The sequence below is a fragment of the Theropithecus gelada genome, chromosome 16 (assembly GCF_003255815.1).
Source record: "Theropithecus gelada isolate Dixy chromosome 16, Tgel_1.0, whole genome shotgun sequence".
In the NCBI taxonomy this organism is placed as follows: domain Eukaryota; kingdom Metazoa; phylum Chordata; class Mammalia; order Primates; family Cercopithecidae; genus Theropithecus; species Theropithecus gelada.
In genome coordinates this window covers 46,675,664-46,691,664 of record NC_037684.1, presented here as the reverse complement: position 1 = coordinate 46,691,664, position 16,001 = coordinate 46,675,664, and the positions used below count along the sequence as shown (strand labels likewise).

The following is a 16,001-nucleotide window of genomic DNA, read 5'->3' as shown; positions in this document are numbered from 1 at the left end:
GCCTCCCGGGTTCCCGCCATTCTCCTGCCTCAGCCTCCCGAGTAGCTGGGACTACAGGCGCCCACAACCGCGCCCGGCTAATTTTTTGTATTTTTAGTAGAGACGAGGTTTCACCGTGGTCTCGATCTCCTGACCTTGTGATCCGCCCGCCTCGGCCTCCCAAAGTGCTGGGATTACAGGCGTGAGCCACCGCGCCCTGCCAATTTTTTAATTTTTTATAGAGATGGGAGTCCTGCTTTGTTGCCCATGCTGGTCTTACACTCCTGGGCTCAAGCAGTCCTCCCACCTTGGCCTCTGAAAATGCTGGGATTACAGGTGTGAGCCACTGCACCTGGCCTGGACCTAGACTTTTTGGGTAGCCAGTTCGATTTACTGCAGAAGGTATTTTGAATAAGCAAAAACTATGAATGCAAGCCCCATTGTTTGTGTGCCAAACTAATGATGACCCACTAGGAGAAGGGATTTCATCCATGTGACACCCACCACACACCTCTGCTGGCCAGGCACCTAGAGGTGGGATGGGAAGCCCTGGTGGAGGAGGAGAGAAGCTGGGGTGATGGAGGGAGGAGTCTTAGCCAAGAGTCTCCTTCATGTTCATCCCTCATCAATTAACTCTTGCAGGCCACCAGAGTAGCAGAAAGATCTTTGGGCTGTATCCCCAGGGCTCTCATGATTTTAAAAATCATCCCCAGGCTGGGCGCAGTGGCTCATTCCTGTAATCCCAGCACTTTGGGAGGATGAGGCAGGCAGATCACCTGAGGTCAGGAGTTCGAGACCAGCCTGGCCAATATGGCGAAACCCTGTCTCTACTAAAAGTACAAAAATTAGCTGGGTGTGGTGGTGTGGACCTATAATCTCAGCTACTCGGGAGGCTGAGGCAGGAGAATTGTTTGAACCCGGGAGGCAGAGGTTGCAGTGAGCCAGGATCACGCCATTGCACTCCAGCCTGGGCAATAGAACAAGACTCTGTCTCAAAAAAAGAAAAAAAAAAAAGAAAAAAATGCATCCTCTAAGCAGCCCCCGTCCAGTCTTCCCCTGACCATCCCTCAGAGAGCCATGTACAGTTCTCAGAGCCCTGCGGTGGCTCTGCTACCTTCACGATCACTCCCCCAAAGAGCTGGCCCCAGCAGGCCTCCCAGAGTTGGGTCCCTTCTCAGCTCTTCAGCCTCATTGCCCCCATTCCCCCTCTTTACCCCCACTTCTGCCAAACCAAACCCTTGAGCGCTTCCTCAGTCTGCACATTGCTCCATGCCCCAACCTTCATATTGCTGGCCTTCTTCCAGAACATGCTCTCCCCATCATCATGGCTCTCCGTTAAGAGTGCTCCCTGCCACCCCTTCCTGCCCTGCTGGGTCCCTTGTGCCTCCATCTCATTATTGTGTGAATGGCTAATGTCCCCTCCTTGACAGGGTCATCTCTGAGGGTAGGGATGTGACCCTAGTGCATAGATGCTCAGGGATGTTTAGGGAAGAAAATCATCAAGAGACCCAGATTTGAACCACATCTGTATCACCTCCCAAACCACGTGCCCTTGGCCTCCCTGGGCTTTGATGCCCTCATCAGTCCTGCATGTGCTGCCAGGCTAGTGTGAGCCTCTAATGAGCCTGTGTTGACAGATGAATGCATTCTTGGGAGGACTAATCAACACACACAACTAAGGCCAAGAGAACCAGGGTTTCTACCCCAGGGACCCCCTCAGCCCCACCCTCTAGCAGCCCTGGAGCTGGGTCCCTCTGCCTGTCCCAGGATGCAGTCAGAGGCTTGAGCTTCTGGAAACTCTTGGATCTTGTCCCTGCTCCTCTCAGTCCTGCCTCGGCTCCAGGCGTCTATCTCTCCAGCTATTTTATTTTCTGATCTGGAGTTCAAAAGAACAGATCTAGGAGTGACAGCCATGGGGAACAACAGCCAGCAGGCTCATTCATGTTGGCCCAGATGAGAGCCTGCAGGCTGCCCACCTCTCCCCGCTGGGTCTGGGCACCCAGAAAGGAGGGCGTTTGGGTTCTGGTTCTACGGGCATCAAAGGCCAATGTGACTGAGAACAGCAGCTCTAGTTAGAGGCAAGGCCAGTTTGGGGCCAAGAGCAGGGGGAGGGGGGAGCCTGGTCTAATTAGAGCCCTAACATGCTCGTTTGAAAGCATTTTCAGATGTCCCCAGCCCTGCAGGCAGGGGTGGTGTAATAATAATAAAACAACATTTGCATAGAGATTTCATTTATAAAGCACTTTCTCAGGGGTGGGGTGGCACTGGGTGGCCCTGTGGAATCCTGGCTGGGAGGCCGCCCTGGCCTTGGGTCGGTTCCGCCCTCCAGCCAAGCTGGCGATTGTGTGCGAGGTAAACAAAGCGCCATTCATCCAACTGTTTCCGATTCCTCTGCTCTTCATTCCTTTTCCCTGTCTCCCGTGAAGAGCTCACTCTGGGCTTGTCACTCAGGCCAGAAAACGGGGTCAGGGGTCCCAGAGGGAGACCCCTTCCCTGATGGGAAGAAGCAGGGAGGTGGGATGGCTCCCTCCCTCTGCACATCCCCACCACCCCCAGCTCTGGCAGAATAACAGCCTGGCTGCGGTTGGTTTGTGCAACGCTTTGCTAACCTGTGGCGGTGTCTTCATGGACAAAGTATGAGCCCAGGTTTGGTAATGTCTGCGTGCACGCCACGTTTGTGTTTGGTAACATGCAGAGATAAGCAGTTTGTGGGGCTCTGCGAATCCCTCCCTACCCGAGTGGGCCTTGTGTACACAGTGTGGGGGCGAGGGGCCCTGGGGTGTCTGCCCCTGCACTGGGTGGGCGGGGTAAGGCAGCTGGGCCCCACTCTTATACAGCCCAGGCTGGAGAGTCGCCTGCAGTCACCTGGCCTCTGGCACCCTGGGGTGAGGCATTGGGCGCTGGCCCCTTAAGGGCCTCTGATGAGCTATATCGGGCCCACCTGCCTGGGTTCCGGCAGCTTCCGCAGCCCCAGCCGGAGATGGAAGATGCAAGAGGTCGTTGCGGGGCTGGAGCGGTTCACCTTCGCCTTCGAGGAGGATGTCGAGATGCAGAAGGGCACTGGGCTCCTGCCTTTCCCGGGCATGGACAGTGAGTGAGGATGGGGCCACGATCCCTCCCCTACCTCCCCCCCTTTCTTTTTTTTGACGTGGAGTCTAGCTTTGTCGCCCAGGCTGGAATGCAGTGGCGCCATCTTGGCTCACTGCAAGCTCCACCTCCGGGTTCACGCCATTCTCCTGCCTCAGCCTCCGGAGTAGCTGGGACTACAGGCGCCCGCCACACGCCTGGCTAGTTTTTGTATTTTTACCACAGACGGGGTTTCACCGTGTTAGCCAAGGTGGTCTCTATCTCCTGGCCTCCTGATCCACCCGCCTTGGCCTCCCAAAGTGCTGCGATTACAGGCGTGAGCCACCGCACCTGGCCTCCCTCCCCCTACCTTCTCTACAGGTCTCTCTGCTCAACTCCCTGATGCAACGGCCCCTTCTCTGTCTCTCTCTTCTGTGGCTTCGGGGCAACCCATTTTCCACACTGAGAGAGGCACAGAGAGACGATGAATTGAGAGAAGCCACACTGGCCTCCCGAGCTCCTGGGCCAGCCTTGAGCACCTCGAGCTCCTCTGTTTCAGAGTTGGAGGGTTAAGGGTTGAGGTCTGCTGGCTGGCTCTGAAGGTTAACCTCTACAGGGCCCAGATTTGAGGGCCCACAGGCCAGAGCCTGGGGGAAGTCTAGGTGGGACATGCCAATAGGAGGTGGAGGCTCCTGGGACAGCTGCAGCCTCTGGGGAAGCTACCTTCTCCGTTCCGTTTTCTTCTTCCAGAGTCGGCCTCAGCTGTGTGCAACTTCTTCGCTAAAGGGCTCTGTGAGAAAGGTGAGTTACTGGGCAGGCCTGGGCCCCGAACTGCGTGAGTGTAGGGTCTGTCTGAGCTACACCCAGCAGGGGCTCTGCCTGGCCTGGGACAGGGTGTCAAATTTGCACCTGGGAAGGGAAAATTGGGATGGAGCGGAATTTTATTTATTTTTAGACGGAGTCTCGCTCTGTCGCCCAGGCTGGAGTGCAGTGGTGTGATCTCGACTCACTGCAACCTCCGCCTCCCGGGTTCAAGCGATTCTCCTGCCTCAGCCTCCCGAGTAGCTGGAACTACAGGCGCCCACCACCAAGCCCGGCTAATTTTTGTATTTTTAGTAGAGATGGGGTTTTGCCATGTTGGCCGGACCGGTCTCAAACTCCTGACCTCAGGTGATCCACCTGCTGGGCCTCCCAAAGTGCTGGGATTACAGGCATGAGCCACCATGCCCGGCTATGGAGCAGAATTTTAGACTTACAGGTAGACAAAGGGTAAGTGGGTGGATCCACCGAGCAGCCTGCCGCTCCCCTAAGATTTCCCCACCTCAGCAGCAGTCTTCGTAGTTTGCAGTTCGCATCAGGGTAATCAGGCTGCCTGGTAAGGGGTTTTTCTTTCTTTCTGCCTTGCTGGGATGGGCGTGTGTCTGAGCTTTGGCCTGTGCATTCCCAGGAGGCTCCAGCTTCCTGATGTTTTTCTTGTTTTCTTCCTAGCTAGACGGGAGGCCTCCTTCTTCCCCAGTCCCATGCCCTGACTCAGTTTGGAAACTGGTCAATTGTCTCATCCATTCCCTGTGCTCTGAGGTAGCGCTAGCCACCGTCTTTTAAATGCTGTCAAAAAGCATCCTCCACTTCTCTCCTGCCCTGACTTTGGGTCACTGCCCTCTTCCTAGGCCCCTCTCCCCAAATGCAGCCATTCTGGGAAGGCCTGACTCAAATACAAGAGTTTTCAACTTTTCTTCTGGCTCTTGGCTCACGTAGAGGCTCTTCCCACAGAAATACACAACTGCCCAAAATAAAAAACACACACACACCAAAACTGGCTTCCAATTGTAGGGTTTCCCAGTCTTGCTTGCCTATACATTTGGGTTAAGACATCTCCCTGGGGTGAGAGTTTAGGACATGCTTTCTGATCCAAATGACTCTGTCCCTGGAAGCTGGGGGGCTGGAGGGGACTGGGCAAGGAGGACCTGGGACCAGGGTCGCCCACCTGCCTTGTTTGTCTTGGAGCCAGCCCTGGACCATGCAGGGAGAAGGGAAATGAGATCACTGGTCACCCAAGGGCTTGTGCACCCAGGACCCTGCAGGCTCAAATGTGGACTGAGTGGCATCTCCTCAGCTCAGCCTATCCAGTCCCTAGATCAGCGGTTCCTAGCAATACCCTTTTGCAAAGAAAGAAAGCTATTGTGGTGGAAGGTCAGAACCAAGCAAGTCAATGGCCAGCAGTGGAGGGTAGGGGTTATTTAAAAAGAGCACCTTGGCCAGGAGAGTTGGCTCACACTTGTAATCCCAGCACTTTGAGAGGCAGAGGCTGGAGGATTGCTCAAGACCAGCCTGGGCAACATAGCGAGACCCCATCTCTACAAAACATAAAAAAAATTTTTTTTAAAAAAGGAAAAATGGAAATAACACCTCCTCTACACCCCAAATTATGTCAGAGAACTGGCCAGGCATGAGGCTGGACCTGCTTAGAAACTCAGGAACTGCTAGCCTGGGACATGGCAAAGCCCCGTCTCTACAAAAAATAAAAAAAATTAGCTCAGTGTGGTGGTGCATGCCTGTAGTTCCAGCTACTCGGGAGGCTGAGATGGGAGAACTGCCTGAGTCTAGGAGTTTGAGGCTACAGTGAGCCATGACTGTGCCATTGCATTCCAGCCTGGGCAACAGAGTAAGATCCTGTCTCAAAATGAATGAATGAATGAATGAATGAATGAATATAAAGAGAAAGAAACTTAGGAACTGGGTGTCCTTCCTGCTAATAGCAATGCAGACTTGAGTGATGATGATAAAACAGTTAACTGTAACATTTCCATGGAATATTCCTTATAAATCATTACAAAGTTGGCTCTTCTGTCACCCTGTTAGGTCTCTGGAATCGGGAAGCATAACATTTGGTGTTTTTAAAGATGGGAATTCAACGTGCCCTAACTGAGCACTTACTATGTGCCAGGGGCTGGGCTGGGTGTGGCGATTCCAGGCTGGAAAGCCTGGCCCTGCTCCCTGGCAGGATGAGAGGGGCTGTTAGGCACTGTTGGAATGAAAAGGAGGCAGCTGTTCTGAGCCCAGGTGCTTCCCTGGAGAAGGGCATGACACGCCAGTTAGACGGGAAGGATGGGCAAAGGTGTGGTAGCCGGAACAGCTGTGCATTAAGAAGAGCTTGCCCTGGCCAGGCACAGTGGCTCATGCCTATAATCCCAGCACTTTGGGAGACTGAGGCAGATGGATCACCTGAGATCAGGAGTTTGAGACCAGCCTGGCCAACACGGTGAAACCCTGTCTCTACTAAAAATTAAAAAAAATAGCCAGGTGTGGTGGTGGGCACCTGTAATCCTAGCTACTTGGGAGGCTGAGGCAGGAGGATCACTTGAACCCGGGAGGTGGAGGTTGCAGTGAGCTGAGACCACGCCATTGTACTCTAGCGTGGGCAACAGAGCGAGACTCTGTCTCAAAACGAAGAGCTTGCCCTTCATGCTGCCTCGGCCCCCAGTTCTTGCCCCTACAGGGTCCAGGTGAAGGGATAAGGGGAGAGTCGCTGGGGACTGAGTCGGGTACCCTCCTGGGGAATCCCCGGGAGGGCTGAGCCGGGCCCAGGCTGTGGATGAGAGGCCTCCCAGCCAGGTGCTCTGGCATCTCCAGGGAAACTCTGCCCCTTCCGACATGACCGAGGGGAGAAGATGGTGGTGTGTAAGCACTGGCTCCGGGGGCTGTGCAAGAAGGGTGACCACTGCAAGTTCCTGCACCAGTATGACATCACCAGGATGCCCGAGTGCTACTTCTACTCCAAGTTTGGTAAGGCTTCTTCCTGGCTCGGCGCCTCACCGTGGAGGGTGGCAGTGTGGGCTGTGAAATGGGAAGAAGGTTTCTAGAGGAGGGGGCCACGCAGAGGAGGCTGAACATGTCCCTGGAGGCCGGAGAGACCTGTCTGAGCCTCGGGTGCCTGTTCTCCAAACCCCCAGACAAGCAGAAGCACACCCTGCAGTCCCTGCCCTTTACTGCCCCCTGGATCAAGGTGCTTACCAGTTACCCCCAAAAGGGAAGAGGGCATTGTTGCTCTCCCCAGTCCTGGTTCATCACACACCCAGCCTGGCTATTTGGAAATGTCTCAGTGAGCCATCTCTCAGGCCCCGGCTAGAACTTCCTGAACATGTCAGGCCTTCAGAGCCACATTCACGATGCCTGCTGTACCCTCAAAGCCCCTGTGCCACTGTCTGCTCTTCCAACGGTCCTGCTATTTTAACTCTTACTTTAGAAGAAACTTTGCATTGTTTCCATGAATGGAGAACTAGCATCACTTGTTGGAAATCAAAGGTAACTGTAAACATAAATCCATGAGGTTCAGAAGTCTGGCACCTAAAATCATCTTGTGTGGTCAAGCCTCAACCAGCATCTTGCCTCCCTCTGGCTTCAAGGCATCCTTTGTCCTTTTATTTTTTTAATATGTATATATATATTTTTGAGACAGGGTCTCACTCTGTCCCCCAGGCTACAGTGCAGTGGCGTGATCTTGGCTCACTGCAAACTCCACCTCCCAGGTTCAAGCGATTCTCCTGCCTCAGCCTCCTGAGTAGCTGGAACTACAGGTACCCACCACCACCATGCCCGGCTAATTTTTGTATTTTTAGTAGAGACTGGGTTTTGCCATGTTGACCAGGCTGGTCTTGAACTCCTGACCTCAGGTGATTCACCTGCCTCGGCCTCCCAAAGTGCTGGGATTATCCACGTGAGCCACCGCACCTGGCCTCCTTTGACCTTTTAATCAAGGGACTGTTTATGGGGAAGCTGCAGCCACTTTCCCACTTATTTAAGAAAGGAATTTGTGAATGTGCTTCAGGTGTCACCCTTCACAATCCAGTTCTACAGCTCAGAGCTTTTCGGAGCTGGAAGGAGCCTTACGGATGATCTAGTTCAGTGGTTTTCGAACTGTATTCCATAAAGAGTGGCCTGCAAGGAGAGAGCTGGCAGAATCCCCTAGACGCCCCTGACTCAGGAGGCTTGGCTTCCAAATGTGGCTGGAGCCAGCTTCAGGGCCTCCCAAGTGGCTGCTCCTCCTTAGTGCCAATGGGAGGGTCCTGGGTACCTGAGAAGGAGGCAAAGCATCACCTAGGCCAGTCAGAGCCCCTCCCAGGCTAATATTCCATTTCCTGCCTGCTCCTGGAAGGCGAAGGCATGGCGGTTCCTGAGAGCTGCCCCCAGGTCTCCCCTGAAAGGACAATGTTTATCCAAGCTCCCCTTGGTCACTGCCTAACATTCTGTGACTTTAGTAATAAAATGCCACCTACTTAGTTATTCCTTCAATAGCCTTGATCAGGTGCTCGTGGGCATGGATACAGGAACAGGACCAGGTCCCCCTCGGACCCAGGTAACTCCAATTAGTAGGGGACAGACTTGTAAGCCCATGATTACAAGATATAATCTATGGTTCTTACAGTAAATGAACGCATATGGCTTTCGAATATCAAAGTGATGATCACTGTAATTGGTGGTGTTGGGGAGGTGTGGGAGTGGGAGAGAGTCACTGGAAGCGCCTGCTGTCTGAGGTCTTCAGCCTAGTACCACCCCCCGCCCCACCCCCCCACCCCCGGCTCTGAAAGGCGGACTGAAGGCTGAGGTGCTGCTGCCACCTGCTGGCCAGGCCAGGAATGCAGCGACGTGCGCCCAGCAGAACGGCAACCAGGGTAGATGACTTCTTGTTATCTCCATCCATCAAATGCCGGCTAGCATCACCTAGTGGGTGATGTCACTTTGATTCATTAGAAAGCTCAAGCGCAGAGTCAGCATTCTGCCCAGTGCTGTACACTGACAATGAGCAAATGAACCCTTCATGAATGTGAGGAAGCTGAATGAAATGGATGTGGCCTTTTCCCGTCTCTGAGCCCTGGCATGCTCTGTGAAATGAGGGGGCTAGGAAAGAATGGTGGTTTTAAACTCTTAGGAATCGGGGGTACTCTCCCTTTTTTTTTTTTTTTTTCTCTGAGACAGAAAATTAAGAGCCCTCTTAATTTGTCTTAGGAAGAGAGCTCTGAAGGAAGCATGGGGGAAGATTCATCCCACTTTCGCTTCATTCAGGTTGAGAACTCATGAATCTTTCCAACTTCATCCTCCTTATCTACAACTCAGTGCTTTTCAGAGCTGAAGGAGCGTCACTGCATATATTCCACTGATTTTCAAATTGCTCCAAGAAGATCTATTTTATACTCTAGGCCTCTACAGAGCAAGGTTTTGCCTGAAGGAAAGTACCCCTAGGCCAGGAACAGTGGCTCATGCCTGTAATCCTAGCACTTTGGGAGGCCGAGGTGGTGATCCTGAGGTCACCTGACGTCAGGAGTTTGAGACCAGACTGGCCAACATGGTAAAACCCCGTCTCTACTAAAAATATAAAAATTAGCCAGGTGTGGTGGTGTACACCTGTATTCCCAGCTATTCGGGAGGCTGAGTTGGGAGAATCGCTTGAACCCGGGAGGCAGAGGTTGCAGTGAGCCAAGATCGCACCATTGCACTCCAGCCTGGGCAACAGAGTAAAACCCTATCTCAAAATAATAAAATAATAATAGTAATAATAATAATAGCACCTGGGTAGCCCGGGCCCACTGAGCTGGCTCATTGTAGGAAATAAACTAAACCGGAGACTTGGTCTAATCCATAGAGATGATGACGCAGGCTTAGTATAACTGCAGGTATCCACTCTGCAGAGTGTTTCTTTTCATACCTGTGCCAGCTTGAGCAGGGCTCTGCTTTTCTTTGCATTTCCACCAAGGGGAACAGCCTCCCTAGGCTCTGCAGGCAGCATGGGTTTTGTAGTAGAGATGAAGAGGGGGCTTCAGTTACAGCGACATAGAACTATCTCCACTTAATGTCGCAGGTCTTCTTGGCTCTCCTTGTTCCTGCTAGCCTCCAACTGCCTTCAGTTCCAATGCCTCCTTTTCCATTTGGGGTCCTGCCCCCACTCTTACTCTTCCAGAGGCATATATTCCAACCATGCCCTGCTTAACAAATAAGACTTGGATGCACCCTCTTTAGACTGCAGAAGGGATTAGACATACTCGCCGTCTTCAAAAAGCTGGTGACTCCCAGAATAAAGGCCAGTGTCTTCTGTGTATGTGAGGGGCAAGGTCAATCTGGTTTGGGGACACAGAAGTGACCACAAAGAGAAACTGCTTCTACAAAGAGTGCTGGGATTTTCAGGTGACTGCAGCAACAAGGAGTGTCCCTTCCTCCATGTGAAGCCAGCTTTCAAGTCCCAGGACTGTCCTTGGTATGACCAAGGTTTCTGCAAGGACGGTGAGGCCTTGGAAGCCAGGGAGCCCTAGGGGTTGTGGGGATCAGGGTGTGGGGGCTTTCAGCAGGGGAGGGGCCATTGTCCTGATGAGTCTGTGCCTTGCTGGAACCCCAACAGAAGGCCTTTCTGTAGTTCTCCAGCTCTGCCGTGACACACAAAACACAGCCTGGTGTGGGGCCATAACAGGCTTCTTGGGGCAGACTGACTTGGGTTAAAATCCTACCTTCAGCATGTATCAGCTGCATGCCCTTCTCCAAGTTACTGAACCACAGGAAGCTCTTGACACAGGGTGAGGCCCACAGGAAACGCTTAGTTCATGTGCGCTCTCTTCATTCCACTTACCCACCTGGGGGATCCTGAGTGTTGCTTAAGCATGTCCTACCTTTCCCATTGCTGTCAGCCAAATTTAAGAGGCAGCTTCCCCCAGCAGGGTTCCCATGCCCTAAGCAACAGAGTTTCTCCCTCTCCTGTGTCTTCAGATAGGTTTTTCTTACTGACTTCTTAGTGCTATTGGTTTTAGGGATCTGGGCGGGGGTGAGGGCTGCTGAGAAGATCAGTAGGATTGTGGGTTTAGCTTTTCCTTTTCTTTCACCCAGGCTGGAGTGCAGTGGTGCAATCTTGGCTCATTGCAACCTCTGCCTTCCAGGTTCAAGCAATTCTCCTGCCTCAGCCTCCCAAGTAGCTGGGATTACAGGTGTGCGTCACCACGCCCAGCTAATTTTTGTATTTTTAGTAGAGACAGAGTCTCGCCATGTTGCCCAGGCTGGTCTCAAACTCCTGGGCTGAAGTGATCCACCCCCCTTGGCCTCCCAAAGTGCTGGGATTACAGGTGTGAGCCACCCCGCCCAGCCAGGTCAGCTTTTCCTCAGCTATACGTCCCATACTTAACAAATAACAGGCAACAAAGTATGGTTCATATCCATGCAAGTCCTCCAGGACACAGCATGTCAGTGACACTTCCGACTCGATATCAGGACTTGCCAGCTGACACCTGCTCCAGCACATTCCAAGGTTCCCTTTCCCCACCCCTGTCTCATGGCTAGAAGTGGGTACTTTAGGGTGGTATGGAAAGGACGGGAAGATTTATCCACCCGTATTAAGTGAAGCCCCGATAACCATCCACACCCTTCCCAGGGAACTTTTTCATGTGTTTTCCCCTCTTGCTGAAACGGATCCTTCTCATCACTTTCTCTTTGCCCAGCAGGTCCTCTGTGTAAATACCGCCATGTCCCCAGAATAATGTGTCTCAACTATTTAGTTGGCTTCTGCCCCGAGGGACCCAAGTGCCGATTTTCTCAGTAAGTACGATCCTTCAGTTACCAACTCCCATCAGAGTGCTGGGCCTAGCCTTCTAGTTCTAGATCTTTCCATACCCTTGCTGGTCCATGGTGGAAAATGAAGCGTCTGGCAAGCATCTGCCCCAGTATTTTCCTGGCACTGCTGCCTGACCCTGGTGATCTCAGAACTCGAACCCATCCTCTTAATGTGTACTCATGCTGGGGATGGGTGTCGATCTTTTCACAAACTGTTCTAAGAGTAGAGACACTTAACACCCATTTCTCCCCAGTCCTCCGTAATTCTCCCTCACGCCCTGGCTAAGGGAGGGCACCTTCCCTACAGGGTTCTGAAATATGAACTCTGCAGCAGGCTGGTGCAGAGCATGTTAATGAGCAGAAGATGGGAGGGCAAGAGCTGGGCTGTAATCGTCTCTCTCCACTTTCCTTAGTCCCAAGATGAATCTTTTATTCAACCCGAGTTACACGAAGGTGAGTGCAGGCAGGCACGTGCCATCGTGCCTCATCTCTTTATTCTCACTCCTTTCTGCTCCCCAGGGAAGCTCACCCAGCAGCACTGCATGGCTCCAAGCAAACCCTCACTCTCCTTTGAAAGGCAGTCATCATGCATGCAGGGCGCATATGTGTGGTTGTTCCTCCCAGACTCCTCTCCAACCTCTAGGATCTCTGCTGTGGGTAGGGTAGGACTTCTCTGTTGAGCAGCCCTAGGCTTTCCTTCTGCTAACTGGGTAGCATGCGTGGTTTTTGGAATCAGGGCTGGCCCTGATTGAGAACAGGGCCCAGTCTCTATGGAGAGATACACACTCTCAATAGACACCAAGTGTTGATGAGCGCCTATGTCAGGGGTTGGCAAACTACAGCCTGTGGGCCAAGTGCAGCCTGCTGCCTTTCTTTGTACAGGTGAAGGGCTAAGAATGGTTTGTAAAAAGTGGGAGGAAAATCAAAATATTTTGTGACATGTGAAATTAATTCCAGCGCTCATAAAGGGTTTTGTTGGAACAGGGCCATGGCTGTTCCGGTGCTTACAATGGCAGAGTCCAGTGGCTGCAACAGAAACCCAATGGCCTGCAGAGTATAAAATATGTACGGTTTGGTGTTCTATAGAAAAAGCTTTCTGACCCCTGGTCTAGGTGACTGAATGTCGGACACCTGTTTAAGTATCACAGAGGCCAGACAGCGCCAACACTGGGGCAGCTACTGACAGCTACTGGGGACTCCGAGCACTGGACGCCGGGTGGGTGATGGCCTGGGAGGAAGGCAGTCCCTGCTGGTTCTGAGTGGACATTGAAAGAAGGTGGGAGGCAATCTGTGGGACTGTGGGGAATTTACAAGCCCATTTACAATGAAAGCCTAATTTTCATTGAAAGGTATGCTTTTGGCACTTAAAACTGTAACTGAAGGCATCTTGAACCTTGGTTTCACCCTAAAAGCATGGCCAGCACCCCGGCCCTCTGTGAAGTTGTAGTATCTGCACAGAGGGACTATCTGCAGTATGTGTTTCCTCACGACTTCACTTTATCTGCAGCTTGTCAACCGGCCCCGGGATTCAGCACCTCCTAGTTCTGCTGTGGAAGCTTGGAAGCCCCCATCCCCAACAGAGTGCCTGCTCTCCTGCCTGGGGATCAGGGGTCAAGGGCAGGACCTGTGCCACAGGGTGGGCAAAGGAACCCAAAGGGCTGGGCTAGTGCTGGGCTGAGAGCTGGGAGGGCAAGGAATGATCAGGGAGCTGGAGAATGACTCCTTTTCTGCACCAGATGGGAGAGTGAATTGGGAGAGAATGAGAGGATACTGTAAACCATTCTGTTGGCATCTCCTGTTGGACGAGACTGTTCTTTCAAAAGGAACAGTCATTTCCCGCTTTGTTGCCTACTACTCTTCAGTTACTTGTACATAACATCCTTGAGATTCTTTTTTGGCAGGAGGGCAGAGTATGGTTAAGGGAGGGAATGTAGCACCTGGTTCTTTTTTTCTGCTATCTTCTGGTTTATCGGGAAGAAAAAAAAAATCATGTTTGATCATACCTTCATTCTGATAGCTTCTAAGCTGTCCTGAGCTTTGCAGTCTCCATTCTGCAAGAGAATAGTTTTATCGGGATGACAGGTAAGAGAGGCAGAACCCTTAACTTTCTTGTACAGTTGCTTTTATGTGCCTTGCAATATCTAGAGCCTTGTTCTCTGTGATTGTAATGCTGGGCTTGAATGCCTGAAATAAGCTTCACTAACAAGCAGAATCCATCCAATTCCTCAAAAAGGTGGCTAACCATCTCCTATGGTTCCCTAGACATCTTTAGAAATCTGAATTTACAAAAAGTCATGCCATTCACTTTTTCTGTTTTTGTGTCAAAGACCAGGCCATTATGCCAGTAAGTACAGTAAGACTCAACTGGTAGGAGTTATTAAAAACTAACCCATGGTCAGGAGAAGATGCTCAATGGGATTCTGTTTTCCAAGTTCCACAGTGAGCCTGCTGTCATCCTAAGCAGGGTATGAGTGAGGTGCAAAAGTAGCCTGTGGCATGCAGGTTTCTTTCTTTTGATCCTGTAAGTGAACGAGCTACTAAAAATACAACAGGATTGGAGGCAGATTGGCAGGAATGAGTTATCCATAAAACGGGAGCAAAATGTACATAAAAACCAAAAGTTCGAGTCTATGGGAAATCTACGATCATTATACTTTGCTCAGCTCCTACCAACAGTTCTGGGTTGCACGTGGCAATTCCTCTGCATATGGCCTCAGCTGCTGCTACTAACTGGCAATTAACTCAAATGGTTTTCTTTAGCATGACAGCTGCTTCCCTGTATGGCTTATTTAAATCTAAGAATATATTCTGTGCCTTATGTGTGGAGTATTATGGAGTAGATGGTACAAAATAGGCTTATCCTGGGGAGGTAAGGTAGTGACATGTAACATTCAACAGTATTGCTATCTTTTAATGCCATAATGAAAGGCCAATACCAAGGCAACTTAATCCACTGGGACAGGAGAGGTAGCAGCTGTGCTGAGCCTTTTGGAGAAATGGAGAAGTGCCATGTGATGTGTCAGGAAGAACTAGACCCCCACCTTGGTAAAGAGACAGGTGCCTGGCCTGCCTGGAGCTGGAGTCCCCAGTTAGGGCAGTCTAAAAGAATGGAGCCCAGAAGTCAGGTTTTGGGGGGTTGAATGCCAGTTCAAACCAATGGGGCTGCTATGTGATGAACAGCACAGAGTTACGTAGGCAAATCACTCTACCTCAAGCCCGTTTTCTTTTTGGAAAATGAGCAGGATAGCACCTTTGTCACAGGACTGTTTGAATCTAAAAGGAGAAAACACATGCAAAAAACCTTGCATGGCACTCGGCACAAGCAAGCCCCAGATGCTGGCTGGATCTGTGTGTGGATTGTAGTAGGGCCTCTCTTCCTCCGTTCAAGGTTGGAATTTGTATGTAGTATGATGGCACATACTACAGGCTTTAGAACAGCTGCTGTCAATGAGTTCCTACCATCACAGATGTTGCTGGAGTTAACACACATAAGACTTCTAATCTCACTAAATGTCTACAAAGTAGGAATAATTATCCCCAAATTACAGTACAAAGGAGGCTCCAGTAAACTGGATAACTTACTCAGGGACACACCCACCCATTTCACAGGTGAGGCTCTAGAAGAGGCAGATGATCAGCTCAGGGGAGTATTTTTTATATTTGACAAATATTTTTATTATGAAGAGTGGCGGTAGTAGTATGTAGATGCCCCATAAAGCATAAAAGAGTCTGCTGATAATAAAATGATTTTATTTTTAACAGCTAAAATAAATTTTAATGTGCATTAGAAAAACTACACGTTCCCAAGTAAACTCAGTCTTTCAGATATTATTATTCAGGATTAAACGAGGCCGCCCTGAGGTTAGTCCACTTATACAGACCACATGTGAGTTACAACCAGGGTGTTCAAGCATGCCCCTGAGTATTTCCAACTTTTAGTAACAGTATCTTCTAATATGTCCTCTCAAGCATGGAGAGTAGCCTGGGTGTCACCATGCCTCTTCTGCAGGATGGATGGGAAGGTGAATATGGATTATGTGTATGGATTCTCATGCTCCATTTGTATGCACCTTGCAGGAAGATTCGGGAATTCAAGCTGCTGCCTGGAAGCAAGATCTAAGCATTGCTTCTTACCTAGTGGGGCTCTCACCAATGCCACAGACTGGGCAGAACACGACTTTTACCCCCTCTCCTTCTGGAGCATGATTTTATTTTATTTACTTTTTTTTTTGAGACGGAGTCTGGCTCTGTTGCCCAGGTTGGAGTGCAGTGGCATGATCTTGGCTCAGAAACTTCTGCCTCCTGGGTTTAGGCGATTCTCCTGCCTCAGCCTCCTGAGTAGCTTGGATTACAGGCACCTGCCACCATAGCTG

The 16,001-nt window shown here is 51.1% G+C and overlaps 1 protein-coding gene across 1 annotated transcript; it reads left to right on the top strand.

Annotated features, from left to right (window-relative positions):
* The first annotated feature begins 2,910 nt into the window (after positions 1 to 2,910).
* Positions 2,911 to 15,880, top strand: CPSF4L (cleavage and polyadenylation specific factor 4 like). Its single transcript, XM_025361933.1, has 6 exons — positions 2,911 to 3,069; positions 3,796 to 3,846; positions 6,676 to 6,828; positions 10,222 to 10,317; positions 11,520 to 11,613; positions 15,706 to 15,880. Exons 1-6 carry the CDS (start codon positions 2,967 to 2,969, stop codon positions 15,746 to 15,748), a joined length of 540 nt encoding a protein of 179 aa, XP_025217718.1. The 5' UTR covers positions 2,911 to 2,966; the 3' UTR covers positions 15,749 to 15,880.
* Positions 15,881 to 16,001: the final 121 nt, after the last annotated feature.